This window comes from Chlorocebus sabaeus, chromosome 23 (assembly GCF_047675955.1).
Source record: "Chlorocebus sabaeus isolate Y175 chromosome 23, mChlSab1.0.hap1, whole genome shotgun sequence".
NCBI classification, from domain to species: Eukaryota; Metazoa; Chordata; class Mammalia; order Primates; family Cercopithecidae; genus Chlorocebus; species Chlorocebus sabaeus.
The window spans coordinates 31,334,790-31,355,414 of NC_132926.1; the positions used below are offsets into that span (position 1 = coordinate 31,334,790).

At 42.1% G+C, this 20,625-nt stretch overlaps 1 protein-coding gene across 3 annotated transcripts in view; it reads left to right on the top strand.

The window, feature by feature from the left end:
* Positions 1-13,207: 13,207 nt before the first annotated feature.
* The window catches only part of DCTN4 (dynactin subunit 4), a 45,734-nt gene continuing 38,316 nt past the window's right edge, over positions 13,208-20,625 (top strand). The window contains exons 1-3 of one of the 3 annotated variants that reach the window (XM_008015022.3): positions 13,208-13,407; positions 16,121-16,191; positions 19,001-19,179. In XM_008015022.3, coding sequence (XP_008013213.2) covers positions 13,273-13,407; positions 16,121-16,191; positions 19,001-19,179 — 385 coding nt within the window. In that variant the 5' untranslated portion in view covers positions 13,208-13,272. Of the gene's footprint in view, positions 13,408-13,574; positions 14,151-14,783; positions 14,803-16,120; positions 16,192-19,000; positions 19,180-20,625 lie in introns of those variants that run through there. The other 2 variants (XM_038005911.2, XM_073010577.1) reach the window with 2 other exon arrangements.

Here is a 20,625-nt window from a genome sequence, read left to right on the forward strand (position 1 = left end):
ACATATGTATGACTCACAATGATTTCAGGGTTCAATATCGAAAGTGTTTTAGTCTTTATTTAGAAGTTTGGTGGTATTTTTGTTATCAGAAATATGCTGTAGGAACTGAACTCTTCTTTCTGTCCATTTGTCTATGGTAAAATTGATTTCCTTATATATAGTTTCACTTAAAATCAAAGTGTCCAAGAACCTATTGAGGAGGCTGAGTGAGGACTTACTGTATTCCTTCATTCAAAGCTATTTATTGAATATCTCCTACATGTTCTAGGCACTAAGGAAGACAAATTATCTTTATTTATTGTGCTTACATCTACTGGGAAAATATTCACGAAAAATAAGTAGGCAAATAAATAAGCAAGATGATACCAGTTTGTGAAACCATGAAGAACATAAAGCAAGATGATGAGAGAGTGATGGAGAGTGTTTTATCGTGGAGATTGTAGCTAATCTGAATTTCCTAAATAGTTTATATCATTAATGATTATGTTACTCTGTAATATATCAACTTAAACGTAATTTCCAAGGTCTTAATTAACTGAGAATTTAGACTGATACTAAATCAAGTAAACTGGTGAATAATCTTAGCTACTTGGATAAGTTCTAAGAAAGATAGAATACAAAAACATTGGTCACCAAGCATGGTATTGTACACCGTTTGCACACCTTTGCCTCTTATTTTTATATGTTTGAGAGTTGATAAACCTTTGGAATATATTAATGTACATGTTTTATTTTACCACTTAAAGAAATGCAAAAGGGGTCAGCACCGTGGCTCACGCCTGTAATCCCAGCACTTTGGGAGGCTGAGGCCAGCAGATCATTTGAGGCCAGGAGTTCAAGACCAGCAGGGCCAACATAGTGAAACCCTGACTCTATTTAAAAATACAAAAAATTAGCCGGGAGTGGTGAAGTGAAATCATGAATGTGAAAGAGCATGTGCCTAGTAAATATTACCTATTTGAATAGATAGTATATATGCATGGCATGATCATATATCAGACTTTTCCCTAGGCCCTAGAGTAGAGCCTTCACACTACATACAATTCTTTCCTTCCTGAATTTTCACTAAAGTGAAACACTGCATGTCCAAAACTAAAGGGAAAATTAAAAACAATGTAATCCAAATTCTCCCTTTTACAGATGCGGAAACTGAGGCTCAGGGAGACTGAGTGACTTGCCAAGGCCACCAACTGACAATTGTTAGAGCCAGACTATGAACCCAGGACAGCTTCACTACTGAGCCTAAACTCTTTGCCACTCTGCACTAATAATTTTGAGTGGGTTCTGGTTTTATCAAAGTCCTCCCTAAGTTCAAATTTCTGGTTACAATATTTTCCTTTCAATCACCTGCACCTAGGTGCAGAATAAGCGCTCTACTAGTTGAATGAATGAATAAATGAATAAATGAATGAATGAATAAATGATAGGATGACAAGAGGTCAACCTAGACTTCTCTTTCCAGTTCTGAAATTGTGCCAAAGGCAAAGTTGTATGCTCGAAAAACTATTGTATTAACTCACAGAGTTCTCCAGAGAAACAGAACCAATTGTGTGTGTGTGTGTGTGCGTGTGTGTGTGTGTGTGTGTGTGTGTAGAGAGAGAGAGAGAGGGAGAGAACAAGAAAGAGAGATTGATTCTTAAGGAAGTGGCTTACATGATTGTAAAGGCTAGCAAGTCTAAAATCTGCAGGGTAGCCCAGCAGGTTAGAAACCTAGGGAAGACTTGATGTTGCCTCTTGAGTCGGAAAGCAGTTTGCTGGCAGAATTCCCTCTTCCTAGGGAAGCTCTATCTTTTTCTTAAGGCTTTCAATTGATTGGATGAGGTCCACCAACATTATGGAGGATAATCTGCTTTGCTCAAAGTTCACTGATTTGTTTTTTAAGAGGCAAGGTCTTGCTCTGTTACCCAGGCTTGAGTGCAGTGGCACAATCATAGATCACTGCAGCCAAAAACAGAATAGAATTGTAAGACAATAGGATGTTTAGTCTAGAGATGGGAGGACTCATATAGGCAGTGCGGAATCAGAGCAAACCTCTGAAGTATGCCTGGGGCAGAGGGAGCCGACCTAGAATCAGAGAGTGTCAGCTGAGGAGAAGCAAATCTCAGCTCACCCAAAGAAAGAATTTTTCAAAGAACTGTCTGACAATGGACAGAATAGGCTTTCTTGGGATGTCATGCGTTCCCTAACACGAGAGGCATGGGAGCAGAGAGATATCGCAGAAGGTTTTCATTGAGAGAGTGGAAGACTGGGGGATGGGGGCAGGGAGTGTGTCACTGGCACAAGGTAAAGGTACTAAACTGGCACTAAACAGTACTAAACCATGACTTGACTTCTAGTCCTGGCTGTGTCACTAGTTTGCTATGTGATCCTGAGGAAGTCCCTTCTCCTTTCTCTATCTTCAGGTTCCAGAAGTGAAAAGAAGATAGTTGAGTTAAATGTTCTCTGAAGTCACTTGCACCTCCAAAATGTTTTAAAACTAAGGCTCAAGGATCTTAAGATTACTACAGTTTTTAATTAAAAGCATACCTGTGTGGGGGTGATCTATTTTGTTTCACTGATGAATCTGTGCTGGCTCCGACATTAGATCCTCACTTACAGGCCCATGAACAGCTGGGTCTTCCCAAAAGTCAGGCAATAAGCACCAGGACTCCTGATATTACTAGTCTCCCTCTCTTCCCCTTTCTTCCTGAAAACATTTCCAAAGTTCTTTCAAAATGCCTTCTTACTCTTTGGGGGAAGCTCCACTTGCTTGCTAACTCAAAAGAAATAACTTTCTAGCCTCAAAATAAGAGGCAGGAATTTTTATTTTAATTTGTATTATGGCTGAAAGACTTCATTGAATTAATGATAAGGAAGGATGGTGAAATGATGAAATTTCTTGAACATGTGGAATTTGAGATAAAACAAAGTGCTAAGCAGACAGGGAGAAGGAAGAGGAAATGGAAGCGTTCCGTTTTATAGCTTTGAAGTGGAGTGATAGTCATATAGTCTCATTAGTGTGGTTATAATTATTTGAATCAATTCTCATGGCTTAATTCCAAAGTGTTCAATTATTACACAGTCATGTAGCTAGAGATAATAGAATGTCTATTACCAGAAGATATCTCTGTTCAGTCAGTCTAATTTTTGAAGTAAACTTTGGTCTTAAATATTTATATGCATTTGCCTATATTTTTCAAAAAAAGAGTATTTATTTGAATGAAACACTTATTTAGCACTTATTGTATAGCAAAGATTTTATATGCATTATATTACTTAGTCCTTAAAACAGTTCTAGGGTGAAAATGTTATCAATCCCTATTTTACACATCAGAAAACAGAAGCCCAAAGAGGATATGTTAACTTTTCTAAGATTACCCAACAGCAAGTAAAAGAACTGATTCTAAATATCTTGCATCTTATTGAGTTAGGGCCTCTCTGTGCCTCTTTTTCTGCTCATTGAGTAATTCCAATTCCTGACCTAGGTAAGGCACAGTGAAATGCACAGGCACAATCAGAATTGCAATGCACACTGCATAATGCACAAGCAGAATCAGACAATTAGCTACATGGTTACAAGAGAGGGTAGAGTAATTGTGAGAATGAAAGGGAAAAATTATTGTTTTGAAACCTATATGGTGCATCTATATTTAAGAGTATTAATAAGTTTTACTTATTAACTTTAAGCATGCACTTAAGTTTCATTTTTGCTTCCAGATTCACCCTCTGCACAGTTCTCCATCCTGCCTTGTGAATGGGAGGTTCATCTGAATGTATCCCATCAGTGGGCCTGGTAGCAGACACTGCCAATCCCTGCACAAATCTCTTAGGCCTTCTCTACCTCAACGTTTCACAGACTTCCAGTTGCCAGTATCTGTATCTTTGTGTCTGAGGGCTTTTCCCAGAAACACAGAAGGTTGGTCTGTCAGTACAAAAGTATCCAGGAATTAACCCTTTTCTCCAGGAGCAGCCCTCAACCAAGACTTTAGGGGTATAAATACCCCAACTCCCTCATCCTTTGGTGAAATAATTCTGAGAGGCATGTTTACATTGTTTCCAGAGTTTCTCTATGGGACTAGGCTCCAGTCACCCACTATGATAGCTGGCATAATAACACAATGATAATAGCTGTCTTCTCTTCTTTATTTCACTTCCTCAGTTCCCTACTGGTGTACCCTGAACCTCTGAACCTCTCAAATAAATGACTTGCACTTAAACCCTTATCCCACAATCTGCTTCTGAGGGAAATTAAGATAGATTTCCTTGATGTCTAGCTTTCTGGTGGGCTCATCTAAGAGGGAAGCACCAGCAGGAGCTGAGGTGTTTTGCATTCTACCCCCACCCCCACCCCAGGGGCTGCAAGGCTGGCTCTGTGGCCCAATTCCTGTCAGCAGACCCTCTTCACACAGCTCTGTCTGTCTCCAGAGTACAGTAACTGCTCCCACCCTTGCCTCTTCAGGCCTCAGGCCATAAACAGCACCCACCTTTACTAACCCTGTGAACTGCAGTATTCCTTCCTTTTCATTGCTCTCCACCCCACCCACAATTTCGCAAATAGTTTAATTTCTATATTAAACTTTTATATATTAAACTTTTTGGAAATTAAAAGTTTAATTTCTATATTAAACTTTCTTCAGATTATCCATTTTAGCCCACCATCTGTTTCCTGTTGGTACTGTGACTGATTCAGCTGGTTTGATGATTTCTGGGTTTGACCTCAGAGAAGACAGTTGGTTATGGGGACATGTGGGGAGGGCATGAGGCCATGACTAGGACAGTGGAGCGGGCAGAGATGGAAAGAGAAGAATACAGTGTGGCAGAGGTTAACTGTTATGGTGGTGGTAAGGAAAGAACAAAGTATCCCCACACTTAGCAGCTTAAAATAAACATTTATTATCTTACAGTTTCTGAGGGTCAGAGTCCAGGAGTTGCTAACCTGGGTGGTTCTAGCTCAGGGTCTCTCACAGGTTTGCAGTCAGGCTGTCATCTGGGTCTGTAACCATCTCCATACTCAAGTGGAGCTGGAGAATCCACCTCTGAGCTCACTCGCTGGTTGCTGACAAGCCTCAGTCCTCACCAGCTGTGGGCCAGAGGCTTCAGTTTCCTGCCACACAGGCCATGCTATGGGGTTGCTCACAAAATGGAAGCTTGCTTCTCCCAAACAAATGATACAAGAGAAAGGGGGTGTGTGTGTGCGTGTGTGTGTGTGTATATGTGTGTGTGTCAGAGAGAGAGAGAACTCCAGCAAGAGAGGGTCCAACACAGAAGACACAGTCTTTTATAATGTAGTCTCGGAAGTGTCATCCCATCACTTCTGTCATATGCTGTCGGTCACACAGATCAACCCTGGTAGACAAGGGTAAAACACCAGAGGGAAATAGCTGCTGATGGCCAACTTGGAGGCTCACTTCCACCAGTGCTCAAGAGTAACAAAATATCCCATTAAACTTCCCTGTGAGGACAGGAAGGCTCTCAGATGAGACAGCTGAAAGTCTAAAAGAACTTCCCAGGAATAAATTGTAAGAGGGGCAACACTGGAAATTCCAATTGTTCAAAACAATTTTTTTAAGAAGCCAATTTAGTGCTGCTCAGAAGTAAAGCTGGAAAGCCCGTGTAACTTTAGACAAATGAATTCCTCTCTCCAAACCTGTTTTCTCACTTGTTAATGAAGGGATTGGGCCATACTCCATGGCCTAATAACCAATACTTACATAGCACTGATAGCACTGATAGCACTGACAGCACTGAGAGTGTGCTGCCCTCTGCCCACTTTACTTGTATTAACGCATTTTACCTTCACAGCAAGGGGAGAAGCTACTGTGGAGAGCCTTTGGTCCCATTCCAAACAGGCTGGGCTCTCCCACACCAGCGTCACCTCAGCATGAGCTGGAACACTGAAGGTCTGATTAATGTGTTTAGCAACTGACTGACTGGCTATTTCTCTGGCCTCTTGTGAAATATGCCTTCCTGTGTTGTCATCACTATGCTTTGTGGGTTGAAACAAAATAAGAGACTGAACAAGTTAGCTTCATTTCCTTTTCTTAAATATAAAAGTGTCTAGTCCTTTCCTGGATGTTTTTATCTTGACCTCAGGGAGAAGAAATAGTCTTGGTAATTTCTGAGGAAATAAACCCCCAGTGGCTGAATTTGGTCAAACTGAGAAACAAACTGTCCCCTGGCCCAACCAGGGCCTCCCCATTGCCTAACTTCAAGCCGTCCCCTCCCATATGGCAGTCTATGGGCATGAGGAAATCCCATAGGCTCTATCTTCAAAATACAGCCAGAATCCCTGGTCCATGGCACTATCTTCTTTTGCTTGGATCACTATTGCAGTTTGCTAACTGAGCCCTGATTCTATCCTTGTCCCTCTACAGTCCATTTCCAAAATGATGTCAGGAATGACCCCTGTAAAATGTGGATTAGATCACATCACTGCTGTGCTCGAAATCGTGCAATGGTTCCACATTCCCTTCAGAGAAAAATTCAACATCCTTTAAACGCCCTTTGAGATCCTACATGAGTGCACCCCCAGCCCCCATTAACTCTGGGACATCATCCCCTAAACCCCTCCCCCTTGCTCACTCTCTAACAGTGACACGGGTCTTGCTGCTCCTCACACACACCTTAGAGACCTTAGAGAAGGCTCTTTCGCCAGATAGCCACTGGGCTCTCGCTCTACCTCCTTCAAATCTTTGCTCAAACCTTACCTTTTCAAGAGGGTTACCCTAACCACACAATTCAAAATTGCAATCCTCCTTTCTCCCCCCAGTTCTTGTTCTGCCTTCTGAAAGAAGGAACTGCTTAAAGGTGGAAAAGAAAAAAAAAAATTTTTTTTAGTTGCCAGCTTCCGTATGGCAGCAAGTTCCAGACGGTTTAAAATAGTATTCATCCACTGAACAAATACTGAGAGCTTGCTTTGTGCCAGGCACTGAGTTAGGCAGGAATTCAGTCTTCAGTTCTACTTTGCTCAATTCAGTGAGCAATACGCTGGTGCTCTCCTAGAAGCAGGCCTTGGGGTTGGGTGGTGAATTGTGCAAGAGGGAGGGTGAGAAACATTCTTTGCTTGGTCAAATTTTAGTCAGGCTTCAGAATCTTCTGTAGGCCCATCTGTGCACTTCCTCATAAAAAGTGGTTTTAGTGGGCCAGGCATGGTGGCTTATGCCTATAATCCCAGCACTTTGCGGGGGCCAAGGTGGGCGGATCACGAGGTCAGGAGATTGAGACCATCTTGGCTAACATGGTAAAACTCCATCTCTACTAAAAATAAAAAAAGTTAGCCGGCTGTGGTGGCGGGCACCTGTAGTCCCAGCTACTCAGGAGGCTGAGGCAAGAGAATGGCGTGAACCCGGTAGGCAGAGCTTGCAGTGAGCTGAGATTATGCCATGGCACTCCAGCCTGGGCGACAGAGCGAGACTCCGTCTCAAAAAAAAAAAAAAAAAAAAAAAAAGGGGGTTTTAGTGAAGAACTCTGAGTTTACTGAGAACCCCCCTATGACTAGGTTCCTCATCCTCTACCATCCCCCAGGTGCTGTCTGATTACCCTGGCCTGTCCTCAGCAAGAATCCCGTTAGGTGAGTTTAGCCAGAATCCCCCTTACTCCTGATGTTTGCTCTTAGCAATTTTCCTTCCAGCAACCCCCACCCTGCTCCTTGGCTATACATTCCCACTGGGCCATGCTGTAATGGGAGTTGAACCCAATCTCTCTCCCCTACTGCCAGACCCCATTGCAGTGGTTCCTATACCGATCACGATGGTCCTGAATAAAGTCTTTCTTCTTGTGCTTTGACAACTATCTTTGAATAATTTTTTCTTTACCAAGCGCCAGCCAAGTGTAGTAAAAGCAGGAAACTTGGAACCAAGCCCTGAGTTCAAACCCTAGCTTCACCTCCTTCAATCTTAAAATAAGGGGACTGGATTAATCTCTAAGGTCACCTCTGGCTTTACTGTTTCATGATTTCATCCTCATTTCACTGAGAGCTCTAGCGCTTTGTTCAGTGTGAGTGCTCGGAGATGAGTCAGGACAAACATGCAGAAGAGATGAGTGGAATAGAGAGGCATGTGTTAGAGATACTCGGGTGGTAAAATCAAAGGAAGGAGCCACCAAGGAAGCTCTCAGGTTTTTGGCTGGGGCAGCTAGGTGTGGGTAAGGGTATAGCTACTGTAGGAGTGCCAGGTATATGAGAAAAAATGAGCCCTGTAAAAAAAAAAAAAAAAAATCGTAGACCAAACTTGGCCAAACACAATGGCTCACACCTGTAATCCCAACACTCTGGGATGCCAAAGTGCGGAGGATCCCTTGAGCCCAGGAGTTAGAGGCCAGCCTGGGCAACATAGCAAGACTTCCACCTCTACAAAACATTTAAAAATAAGCTAAGCATGGTGGCATGTGCCTGTAGTCCTAGCTACTCAGGAGGCTAAGGTGGAGGATCACTTGAGCCCAGGAGGTCCAGGTTGCAGTAAGCTCTTATAGCCACTGCACTCCAGTCTGGGCAACAGAGCAAGACTCTGTCTCTTAAAAAAAAAAAAAAAAGAAAAACAAAAAGAAAAGACTGAACAACTTTGCACTTGAAAAAAACAAAAGACAAAAACAATTCACAGTTCAGTTCAATTCCAAAGCAAAAACAATTCAAAAGATTTCCCAGAATAAAGGCAGGCCAGCAGCCTTTTGCCATGTTTACACTTGGGAAATTAGCTTTAGCCCTGCTGCCACATTTCCTGGGCAGGGCCCCCACAGGCGCTAGCATGGATATTTATAAAACAGGGACTCCTTTTTTCTTCCCCCTCTGTTCACTTACTATGACTTTTAGATTAGCCCGCAGATAGATTCAACACAGGAAACCCTGTAATTAATATAGTTTTCAAGTAGGAAACCAAAAGTGGGGAAGGCAGCCAGGGCAGGTGGCCAGCATTGGTGAGAGCAGTTCCCCGGGATTCCTAAGCTATAGAAAACCTTGAGTCTTCGAGGTCAGAGCCCAGATTCGGTCCCCTTCACGAGACCGCATTTGACCAAAGTCTGAGTAACTCCCAGTTTTTTCCATTATTGTGGATTTACTCTGAAGGATTCTTTATAAAAATGAAAACCACTTTCAGTTTTTTATACTTGGGACATTAAGGGAGCATTTCTTCCATGTGCTTAGTACTTCAAAGCTTACAAAATGCTTTCACAGCCTGGATGATTTTTTATTTTCACCAAGGCAGTGATTATTCTTCTCAATCTATGTGTCTTGAAACAACAGTCTGAGGTGTTAATGGCTTTTAAAAGATCACATAGCTAGAAAGTGCCAAAACTATCCACTGGAAATTTGATAATATTCCAGGTAGGCAAAACAGTGGGAAATCGATATCTCATACACTTACAGTGACAGTGTAAATTGGCCTCGCATTTCACAAGGGCTCATTGCCAGTATTTACTAAATGCGGTTATCCTTTGACCTGCCAGTTCAACTTTAGGGTCTCTGTATTAGCCTGAGCTCCCCCTAGAAAGCAGAGCTCAAAATGAGAGCCTGCAGGCAGGAAGCCAGCATTGAGAAGTGAATGAGCATGAGTCCAGGGCTGGGAAGAGTGAAAAAGCAACACAAGGCTACATTATCAAGCTGGTCACCATTGTGCATAACTAGGACTCGATCCTGCTAGAACCCTTTAAGGAACCATGGAGAGTGGGCCTGAAAAAAGGAAGATGGAGACATTTACTCACAGGCTCACACCCTACACTGGTGAAAGGTTACTCCATAGACTGTTAACTCTTCCACACTTCCATGTTTGACAGAGGAATCCCAAGAATGTATTCATGTATTAATTATATAGTTATTAATAAAAAGATTAGGGGAGAGCCTGGGCCTGGAAACTGGAGTTGGCACTGGAACACAGATCTCCAAAATCAAGTCTAATTTTCAGAGTCTGGCAGATAGGGTTCTGTGGAACTGGAGTTATAAAGAATAGAATCCAGTTCCCTTGAAGGTAGACAGAGAGGCATAGCAAGAGATAGGTAGGATGTTTCACTTTTCTGCCACAAGCAACTCCATATTCCACAGCACACTGGGCACAGAACATCTGATATCCTGCCAGGCAGTGTTATCAATAGTCAAAAGGCATCAGAGATAAGGCCCACCATGCCTTTGTCCCAAGGCCAAAGACAGAAAATTTGTGGGGAAAAGAAAGAAAGATCAGACTGTTACTGTGTCTATATAGAAAGAAGTAGACACAAGAGACTCCATTTTGTTCTGTATTTGAGATGCTGTTAATCTGTGACCCTAACCCCAACCTTGTCCTTGCAAGAGACATGTGCTGTGGTGACTCAAAGTTTAAAGGATTTTGGGCTGTGCAGGGTGTGCTTTGTTAAACAAGTGCCTGAAGGCAGCTTGCTGGTGAAAAGTCATCACCATTCTCTTAATCTCAAGTACCCAGGGACACGTACACTGCCAAAGGTCACAGGGACCTCTGCCTAGGAAAGCTAGGTATTGTCCAAGGTTTCTCCCCATGTGATAGTCTGAAATATGGCCTCGTGGGATGGGAAAGACCTGATCGTCCCCTAACCTGACACCCGTGAAGGGTCTGTGCTGAGGCGGACCAGTATAAGAGGAAAGAAGGCCTCTTGGCGGTTGTTGGCAGTTGAGATAGAGAAAAGCATCTGTCTCCTGCCGGTCCCTGGGCAATGGAATATCTCGGTGTAAAACCCGATTGTATATTCTGTTTACTGAGAAAGGAGAAAACCGCCTTAGGGCGAAAGGTGGGACTTGCTAGTGCAATGCTGTTCTTTATGCACTAAAAAGGTTTATGAAGATGTTTGCATATGCACATCAAGGCACAGCACTTTTCCTTAAACTTATTTATGTCACAGAGATCTTTATTCATATGTCTTACTGCTGACCTTCTCCCTACGATGATCCTATTATCCTGCCACGTCCTTTTTTCTAAAATGGTAAAGATAATGATCAATAAATACTGAGGGAACTCAGAGACCGGTGCCGGCGCGGGTCCTCTGTATGCTGAGCGCTGGTCCCCTGGGCCCACTTTTTCTTTCTCTATACTTTGTCTCTGTGTCTCATTTCTTTTCTCAAGTCTCTCGTTCCACCTAACAAGAAACGCCCACAGGTGTGGAGGGGCAGGCCACCCCTTCAAAATTAAGTGATTATCAAAAAGCAGTACTTTTCCAATTTAGTGAGCATGAGATTCACCTGGGAGCTTGTTAGAACTTTAGATTCCTGGACCCCACCCCAGAAATTCCAATTTGGGTCTTGGGTAGAGCCCTGAATCTACATTTATAACTCCCTCAGGTAATTCTCATGTAGGTGATCCAGGACCACACTTGAGAAACACTGCCCTGGGACCTAGACTCTGAGCCTTCGAGGACGGAAAGTATCTCATTTATCGCTAGTTCCCTCCCCAGTACCGGGCATGTAGCAAGGACAAGATAATTGGCCACTGAATTATTCAAAAATCAGTGCTCTAAAAAGTGTCTGTTTTATGTGGATTCAGCTCAAGTCTGCAGCCTTTCTGTACCTGCAACCTCTGGGACTTCATTTTAACAGCATAGTCCAGAAAAGGGAATTTAAACTCAGTAGAGACTAGTTTATAAGCCAGAAAGCCAACGAATTCATTAACCTAAAGAAGTAACTGCAAGTCAGTTGGCTAGTAATATATTTTCTCCTAGGAGCAGAAGCTACCTATGAAACTAAATTAGTGCCAGGCTATTGCTTGGTGAACAGGTAATGACTTTTAGGCTTAATTGGTAAAGCGTGACATAAATTGTGAGATTAGCACTGCATAAGTCGAAAGGTCTATATGAATGTAAGGTATTATTAACATCACTATATTAGAAAATATGCTGGAGAGAGTATACATAGGGGTTATGCCTGGAAGCACTAGAATCAGACAGAAAAGGGTTCTACCTCTATGAAACCTTATAGATGAGTCACTGCACTTCCCTGTGCCTCAGTTTCCTGCTCTGTAAAATAGAAATAATGATAGCCACATGCCTTTTGGAGTTGTTGTAAGAATTAGACAATGTATGTAAAGTTTTGGCACAGTGTGCTGCATTTAATAAGTGCTCAATAAATGTTTGCTAATAGTATTCAGTTCCCTTTCTTCTAAATCACCAACTCTAACGTCAAACAGGTAAATAATACAACACTACAGCAATTATAAGAACGCAGACCTGGTAGCAGGCAACAGAGGCTCCAGTTTCTGCTAGGCAATTCTAGGTGGTCATTTTACATACTGTGGAGTCCCAATGAGAGAAAGGGAGTCAGGCTAGTAGGACCAAGGGAAAGCAAAAAGAGCAGATGCGCTCTAAGTCTGCCTTTCTTCATAGTGCAGGACACATAGCCCTCCTGTGCAAATAACTCACAATCTTCCTGCACTCAGCTATCACGAGACACATGCAAGTTAGCTCCCTGTAACCCTGGAGTTATTGGTACTGCACAGCACTCTGCAGCCCAAGAACCGTCCGATAAAATCTCCAGCAAGTCTTTGTTTCCTTGAAGGCAGCTCCTCTCTGGCTAGTCGGCCCACTGCAACTTTTCAACGTATTTCCATACCTTTTCTAATACATCTGCATTTCTTTTAGGTTGAATGTATCAACCTAAAACTGTTGATACTTTCTTTTCCCACCCACGTCTTTTCTCACATAGTCGCTGCTCACCCAAGACGCAGACCTGAGCCTTAGTTTACACGTGAGAAAAACGTAGACGCCTACCAACATTGTTCATTCATTGATTTCATTCCCTCCTTTCATACTTATTGAAGGTCCACAATACACACTTAGACCTAATGCTAACTCTGTACTCAAAACCTGCGTGGAGGAACTCACAGCCTAAGTTTCAAGCGAGATAATGTACGTGAAAGTTCCCAAAGGCCATTGACAAGACTCAGAAGTCAGTGCTGGTGTGACTCTTGCCTTTCAGTCCCCACGGAGCCCTGTCCCTTTGAGACCTTCCATTTGTCTCCTGGATGCGCGCCTGTTAAGTGGGGCAGGGGAAGCCGTAGTAAATAAGACAAAAGAGTTGCCTTCCATTCTGGAAGAAAAGAATAAAAGGAGCTCACTGAGTCCAGACCTAATGACACTAAGAGCAGTGGACGCTCACACAACCGCTGGGGGACAGGCCTAGGGTTGGGGAAAAAACTGGGATCCCAGCTGCGCATGCGCGCTCTGGTTTTCGACGGGCGCAGAGCGGGACGAGGTGGGAAGCCTAACGTCAAAGTCTACGTAGGAAGACGTAGGGAAGGGAGCTAGGAAGACGCTGGCTCTCGGGTCACGTGATGCAGTGGGAGGGTCGTCGGCTCCTCCCTCCCCAAGATGGCGTCGTTGCTGCAGTCGGACCGGGTTCTCTATCTAGTCCAGGGAGAAAAGAAGGTTCGGGCCCCGCTCTCGCAGCTCTACTTCTGCCGCTATTGTAGCGAACTGCGGTCGTTGGAATGTGTGTCTCACGAGGTAAGGGAGTCGCCCCATAGCGAGTGTGGGGGGTGGGGGGCGCGGCGTTCCTCCTAGTCACTGCCACCGGCGGGCTGGAGCTATTTTCCTTCCTTACTGATTGGTTATGTCTTCCGTCACTCGGCTTTGCCTGCGATTTGATTTGCTTATAATCTGTCACTTGGAAAGGAGGAGCAGCCTCGGGTGGGGCTGAGAGGATCTTCTGGTTCTAGTGCGGCCTCTGATTGGACAAACTTGACTTAGGGACCGTGTCTGTCTCCGATGGGGCTTTGTAATTGGGTGGACTACAGAGAAAGGTCTGGGGGTGCTTAGTTCAGTTCATTTGAGGGGCGAAAAACTGCCTTTCCAGCTTTTAATGCGAGGATGGAGGAAGGCGCAGGCGTTCTCATTCATGGTTCTCCCATCGTGGAAGTTCTGCTCCTCTTTTGTCCAGAAATTGGGCCCTCGTCAGACTGCCTTGCCCTGTTCCTGACTCAGGCCAAGGCCCGCAGCCGGGGAGAGGTTGGGGCGGCGTGAGTTATGTGCAAAGCCCTCAGGATAGAGTATGTCATGTAAGAAGCTGAAAGTGTATTCATGGAGCTAGAGAACGATCTGTCCTTCCCTGGCATGAGCGGGCGTCCGAAGTTGGATTTTTCAAAAAGACGACGACCCCGGCCAGTAAAAAGTCACCAAATAACAAAACCCCAAAACTTCTGCAGCGCTTGGCACATCTTGTTTACTCAGTAGGCTTAAGGGATTAAAAGGCGAGTAAGACATAAAATGCGCTGTTTAATAAGCCATAGTCTAGTGAAGAAAAAGCTGATAGTAATAATAGTTGCTGCTTGTTTGATACTTGCTATATGTCATGTGATTTATGTAATCTTCTGTCCAAACCAATGAAGTGGATACCTTTAAAAAAATTTTTTTTTACAGGTAGAGAAGCAGATACAGAGTGTTTGCTGTAAGTCACACAGCCAGTAATTTGGGGGTGGGAGGGAGGGCCTGGATTTGAATCTAAACAGCCTAACTCAGAGTGTTTTTTACTGAAGATCCCGGGACTGTTAAAATAAGTGCACATGAAAACACATACTCTAAGCTATTTAATGTTTATTAATAACTTATTTTATTGAAGATACTTTTCATAATAGAAATAGTCAAGAAAAGCAATAAAATAATACAAGAAAAGTCGTATATATTAAAAATATGGCATTGATTTTTCTTCTCATCTCCGTTAGCACTTTCCTTGTGTGTACCTCCTTGATGATTCCCTATTCCAGCTCCACCTCCAGAATTTATTGGATCATATTCTTCTTCTGTGGTGAACAGAGTGCTCAGTCTCCATGATCTCTCTCTAAGGGTCTCTTCAATTAGGACATCCAGTCTGTGACAGCATCTTTTACAGCCTGATGTGTACCTGTGAGTCTGTGACAGCATCTTTTACAGCCTGATGTGTACCTGTGATTGGAGGCCATTAGAGTTTAGGGAAAGATGAAGCTCTGAGGTCTGGGGCAGGCCGTGACGTCCTAATGGAGAATCTGGGTCTGGAGCTGCACATGAACACACAAGCAGAATTTGGAAAGGGGGCAAAAAGGAATGATTAATATTTTGCCTTTTTTGATGAGTCAGTGCAGGTACTAGCAATACTGTATTTTGTGTTCTTGGAGATTATTTGAGCAACAACTTTATTAATCTTTTCAAATTGACCTGTTTATAGCAAATGATGAAAAAAGTCAGTTTCTGTCATAGTATTTATGTTCCACTGATTGTCTCTTCATTTGCAGGTGACTAGAGTTCTGTAATTGTCAAATAGGACCTACATTAAAGAAAATAATTATTCAGACTTTGAAAAAGTAAAATGAACTTAATTTTTATAAGACTCCCAGGTTTTTTAAGTACAATAAGACTGTCCCATTAATTTGTTTAAAAATCTCTAATTGGTTGGCTATAGCTGACTGTGTAAATATTTATGCTTTCCTTCAGTCAACCTGTATTACTTCAATAATGAGAAATCTTTAAAAAAATTTCCTTCAACAATTAAAGTATGATCAAGTTTTTATAGTCATATAAAGCTAGCCTAGACAGGAGGATATTTTATCACAACTTTACGAATTGAATTGTTTTATTAAACTCTTCATTAGATTATCATAGAATTCTATAGAGTTCAATTGGAAACTGTAGATTGTTAAATAAACAACTTTTAACACATAAAATCTTGATGACGGAATAGGAAGGATCAGAAAAATAGGCCGGGTGCAGTAGCTCACACCTGTAATCCCAGCACTTTGGTAGGCCGAGGCGGGCGGATCACGAGGTCAGGAGATCGAGACCATCCTGGCTAACCCGGTGAAACCCCATCTCTACTGAAAAATACAAAAAACTAGCTGGACGAGGTGGCGAGCGCCTGTAGTCCCAGCTACTCGGGAGGCTGAGGCAGGAGAATGGCGTGAACCCGGGAGGCGGAGCTTGCAGTGAGCTGAGATCCGGCCACTGCACTCCTGGGCGACAGAGGGAGGCTCCATCTCAAAAAAAAAAAAGAAAGAAAAATAGAAGGATTTTTTAAATCCAGAAGGAAAAAACACACCAAAAACAAAAAAACAGGTGACTGAAGAATAAACCCTAAGCTGAAAACAGTCTGCCTTCTGCTACAGTATAACCTATTTTAAAATTCACTATTTGACAAGACATATACACAAGTTAAACTGAGTTCTCTTTTTTTTTTCTTGTTTCCTCCTAGGTGGACTCCCATTATTGTCCCAGTTGTTTAGAAAATATGCCGTCGGCTGAAGCCAAACTAAAAAAGAATAGGTAAGACCTGGATTGATTTTTTTTTTTCCTGTTTTCCTTGACTGTTCTCTAAAATAGCTGGTTAAAAAGACACATGGGCCAGGCATGGTGGCTCACACCTGTAAACCCAGCACTTTGGGAGGCTGAGGCGGGGATCACGAAGTCAGTAGATTGATACCATCCTGACTAACATGGTGAAACCCTATCTCTACTAAAAATAAAAAAAAATTAGCTGGGCGTGGTGGCACACACCTGTAGTCCCAGCTGCTTGGGAGGCTGAGGCAGGAGAATTGCTTGAACCTGGGAGGCAGACGTTGCAGTGAGCCAAGATCACACCACTGCACTCGAGCCTGGGCAACACAGCAAGTCTTTGTCTCAAAAAAACAACACATGAAATTAACGTTTTTAACCAGCTTTTTTTCATTTTTAAGCATCACCATTGGCAAAGATTAAATGCCTTTTGATTTTTGAAATAGATTTTCTACTTTAGAACAGTTGTATACTTCAGAATTATGATGAAGATAGTACAGAGAGTTCCCATTTACCTCACATCCAGTCTCCCCTATTGTTAACATTTTACATTCGTGTGGTATATTTGTTACAATTAATGAACCAATAAACTACATTTTATTCAGATTTCCTTAGTTTTTCCCTAGTCTCCTTTTTTCCCAGGATTCTTTTCAGGATATCACATTATATTTAATAGTCATGTCTCCCTAGGCTTTGCTTGGGCGTGATAGTTTCTTAAAATTTCCTTGGTTTTGATGACCTCAAAAGTATTGAGGACTACTCGTGAGGCATTTTATAGAGTGTCATTCCATTAGGATTTGCATGATGTTTTTTTCTCATCAGACTAGGGGAATATATTTTGGGGAAGAGAGCCACAGAGATAAAGTGCCATCTTCCATTACATCATGTCAAGGGTAAATACTTAAGACTTGTCACTGTTGGTGTTAACCTTGATTATCTGGCTTGAGCTAGTGTTTGTCAGGTTTCTGCACTGTAAAGTTACTGCTCTTCCTTCTTTTTTGTACTCTCCTCTTTGGAAGGAAAATCACTGTCACAGCCTATACTTAAAGACTAGGGAATTATGCTCCCCTGTCCTTAAGGACTATCTGCATAAATTATTGGGATTTGTAATTCTTTTGCATGGAAGATCTGTGTCTTCTCCCCCCGTTTATTTTTTAAATCACTTACTTATAGGACAGTGGGATCATGAATATTTATTTTACACTTTGGGGTGTAATCCAATACTACTTTATTTATTTATTTATTTTGTTCAAATTATTTCAACTTTGGCCATTGGGAGCTCTTTCAGTTGACTCCTAGATCCCTTTGACATACCCCCATCATTAGGGGCAGGAGAGAGTTCTCTGTTCATTACTTTGATCATTTTCTTACCAGTACTACAAGATACTCCAGACTCATCTTGTGTGTATGTTTTGTGTGTGTGTGTGTGTGTGTGTGTGTGTTTTTGAGACCGAGTCTCACCTTGGCGCCTAGGCTGAAGTGCAGTGGTGCAGTCTTGGCTCACTGCAGCCTCAACCTCCCAGGCTCAAGCAGTGCTTCCACCTCAGCCTCCTGAGTAGCTGAGACTACAGGCACATGCTACCACACCTGGATAATTTTTGTATTTTTTGGAGAGAGAGGCTTTTGCCATGTTGCCCAGGCTGGTCTCCAACTCCTGGGCTCAAGCACTTCACCTGTCTTGGTTTCCCAAAGTGCTAGGATTACAAGTGTGAGCTGCTGTGGCTGACTTCATTTTGTATATTTTCTGTGTCAGTCGTAACAGTTGCTTCTCCAAGGAGCCTTGGTTCACTTTATTGAAGAATAGTCTTAGGAACCAAGGTATGGCTGCTAGGCGTGCTCATTGCTACAGGATGGTGTTTAGTTTTTAGCTTGAAGTGAAAGTCCTTTTGCTATTAGTCGCACCCCCATACCCTGATGGATGTGAACCACTATTATTTGTCTTTCCTGCCCTGAGAAGTAACCCCTGATAACCAGATACTGTTTTATGTGCTTTCTACAAATTAATTTTTATCATTTGATCCTAACGCTTTCTTGTAAGGTGAGTACTATTACTATCTTCTTTTAATAGTATCCAGATGGCAGACTATAACAGATAATGCAAGTTATATTATAGAACAGAACTTCAAGGCAAGTACAGGACTACAGGTGAAATCTCGATAATCTGTGGTGGTAGGAGAGTTAAAAGCAAGAAGACATAGGGACCTCCTAAAGGAGAAATGTTGGCTGAGCACTAGGAAGAGTAGCATTTAAGGAGAGAACAGAAAGCCCTGAAAATGTGCTGCTTCTGAACCATTCCAGTTTGACAGCATTGTTTGCTTTCTGTTTCAGCTCTCTGGCACAGCAGTCAGTTATTTTCCAAATCCAGTTTCACAGCTTCTTGTATTGTTGACTCTAAATTTTCTATGGCACAATTGGTCTGTCATCTCTAAAGTTACAAGCTGTAACATTTCTCCTTTCCTCAGAAATTTTTGTGATCAATATAAGCATAAAAAGAGTCTGGAATCGTAAACTCCATCTGTTAACAATGATTCTCTCTGTGGAGTAGGATTGGGTTGGGCTCCATTTCTTACTTTGGCAATAACTGCATATTTTTTAAAAGGGATGAACATGTAGTACTTTTGAACTATTAAAACAAAGTTCGTAAGAGATCTGCAAAGTGTTACTGTTTTTTCTTGAGAGGTACTTGTCCTTATATTTGTTCTCTTTTGAATTCCTAACACCTGGAACAATGTCTGGCACATAGTAGGTGCTTGATAAATATTGGGTAAATGAATGAATGGTTGTGTTTGTCATGTCACAGATGTGCCAATTGCTTTGACTGTCCTGGCTGCATGCACACCCTCTCTACCCGGGCCACAAGCATCTCCACACAGCTTCCAGATGACCCAGCCAAGACCACCATGAAGAAAGCCTATTACCTGGCATGCGGATTTTGTCGCTGGACGTCTAGAGATGTGGGCATGGCAGACAAATCTGTAGGTGAGTGAGGTGAACTTCAACTGAAATTTTGTGCAATTGACAGTGCTATAATTGCCCAGAGATTATTATTTCTGTAACCTGTTGGGGCGATAGGAGCTAATAACTCTTCTGTGTTCCCATATTTTCACATTTATAGATCTTGGTGTTTTATCTGAGACTGTGTTCCCATATTTTCACATTTATAGACCTTGGTGTTTTATCTGAGATTGGATAATATTTAGTTTTCTTGGACTTGATAAAATAGCTTTTATAAATCTGGTACTTTCTTGGAATAAAAATATTAATGCTCTTCATGAAAAACAAACATTCATGTTAAGACATCGTGGATAAAACTAAAAGATAAAAATGACAAACTACGAAAAATAGTTGGGTCTTATATAACAGGCTAAGGATGAATACTCAAAAATGAGGAACACTTGTAAGTCAATAAGAAAAAGACTTACTAGAAAAACAGGCAAAGGATATGAACAGCAGTTCTCATAGTAGAAATAAAAATGGTCAATGAATATGCAAAAATATATATTCCACTTCCCTAGTAATCATGTAAATGCAAATTAGACCTTCCATCTATTTGGTACAACATGTTTAATCTGGTTGTATCAAGTGTTGGCTAGAATATGGGAGAATAGTTCTCTCATACACTACGGTAGTCTATCTTGGAGACCAATTTTAAAACACTTACTAAAATTTTAAATTGTTTATATCTTTCTGCCCAGTAATTCCATGTCCAGGTGTCTGTCCTGGAGCATTCACATGTGTGCTCAAAAACTTTTATATATATGTATATATAATGTTTATCAGTGAAAGAGAAAAATTGTGTATGTTTGGATTTAAGACCACCTAAGGCATTATATACCTCCATCATTTGAGTGTTTGAGTGTTTTAGACCAGAGATTGCACTTAATTTTATCAGGAAACTTTATTTTTACAAATTCTGTATTTTGTGGTTAACATCAGAAAGTGGAAACATTCTCTGAACAGTCATTTCAAAATCTTGAGTTGATTTTGATTGAAGTGATCCAAAGTTTAAAAAAAATTAATAAAATCTTGAGTTGCTATTTATGCTTTATATAAGTAGTAGCATCACTAACTCTCTATTTTTTTTCCTGAAAGTTTCATTGTTTAATTTTCTTTTTTTTTTTTTTGAGACAGAGTCTCGCTCTGTCGCCCAGGCTGGAGTGCAGTGGCCGGATCTCAGCTCACTGCAAGCTCCACCTCCCGGGTTTAAGCCATTCTCCTGCCTCAGCCTCCCGAGTAGCTGGGACTACAGGCACCCGCCACCTCGCCCGGCTAGTTTTTTGTGTTTTTTAGTAGAGACGGGGTTTCACCGGGTTAGCCAGGATGGTCTCGATCTCCTGACCTCGTGATCCGCCCGTCTCGGCCTCCCAAAGTGCTGGGATTACAGGCTTGAGCCACCGCGCCCGGCCTCATTGTTTAATTTTCTAA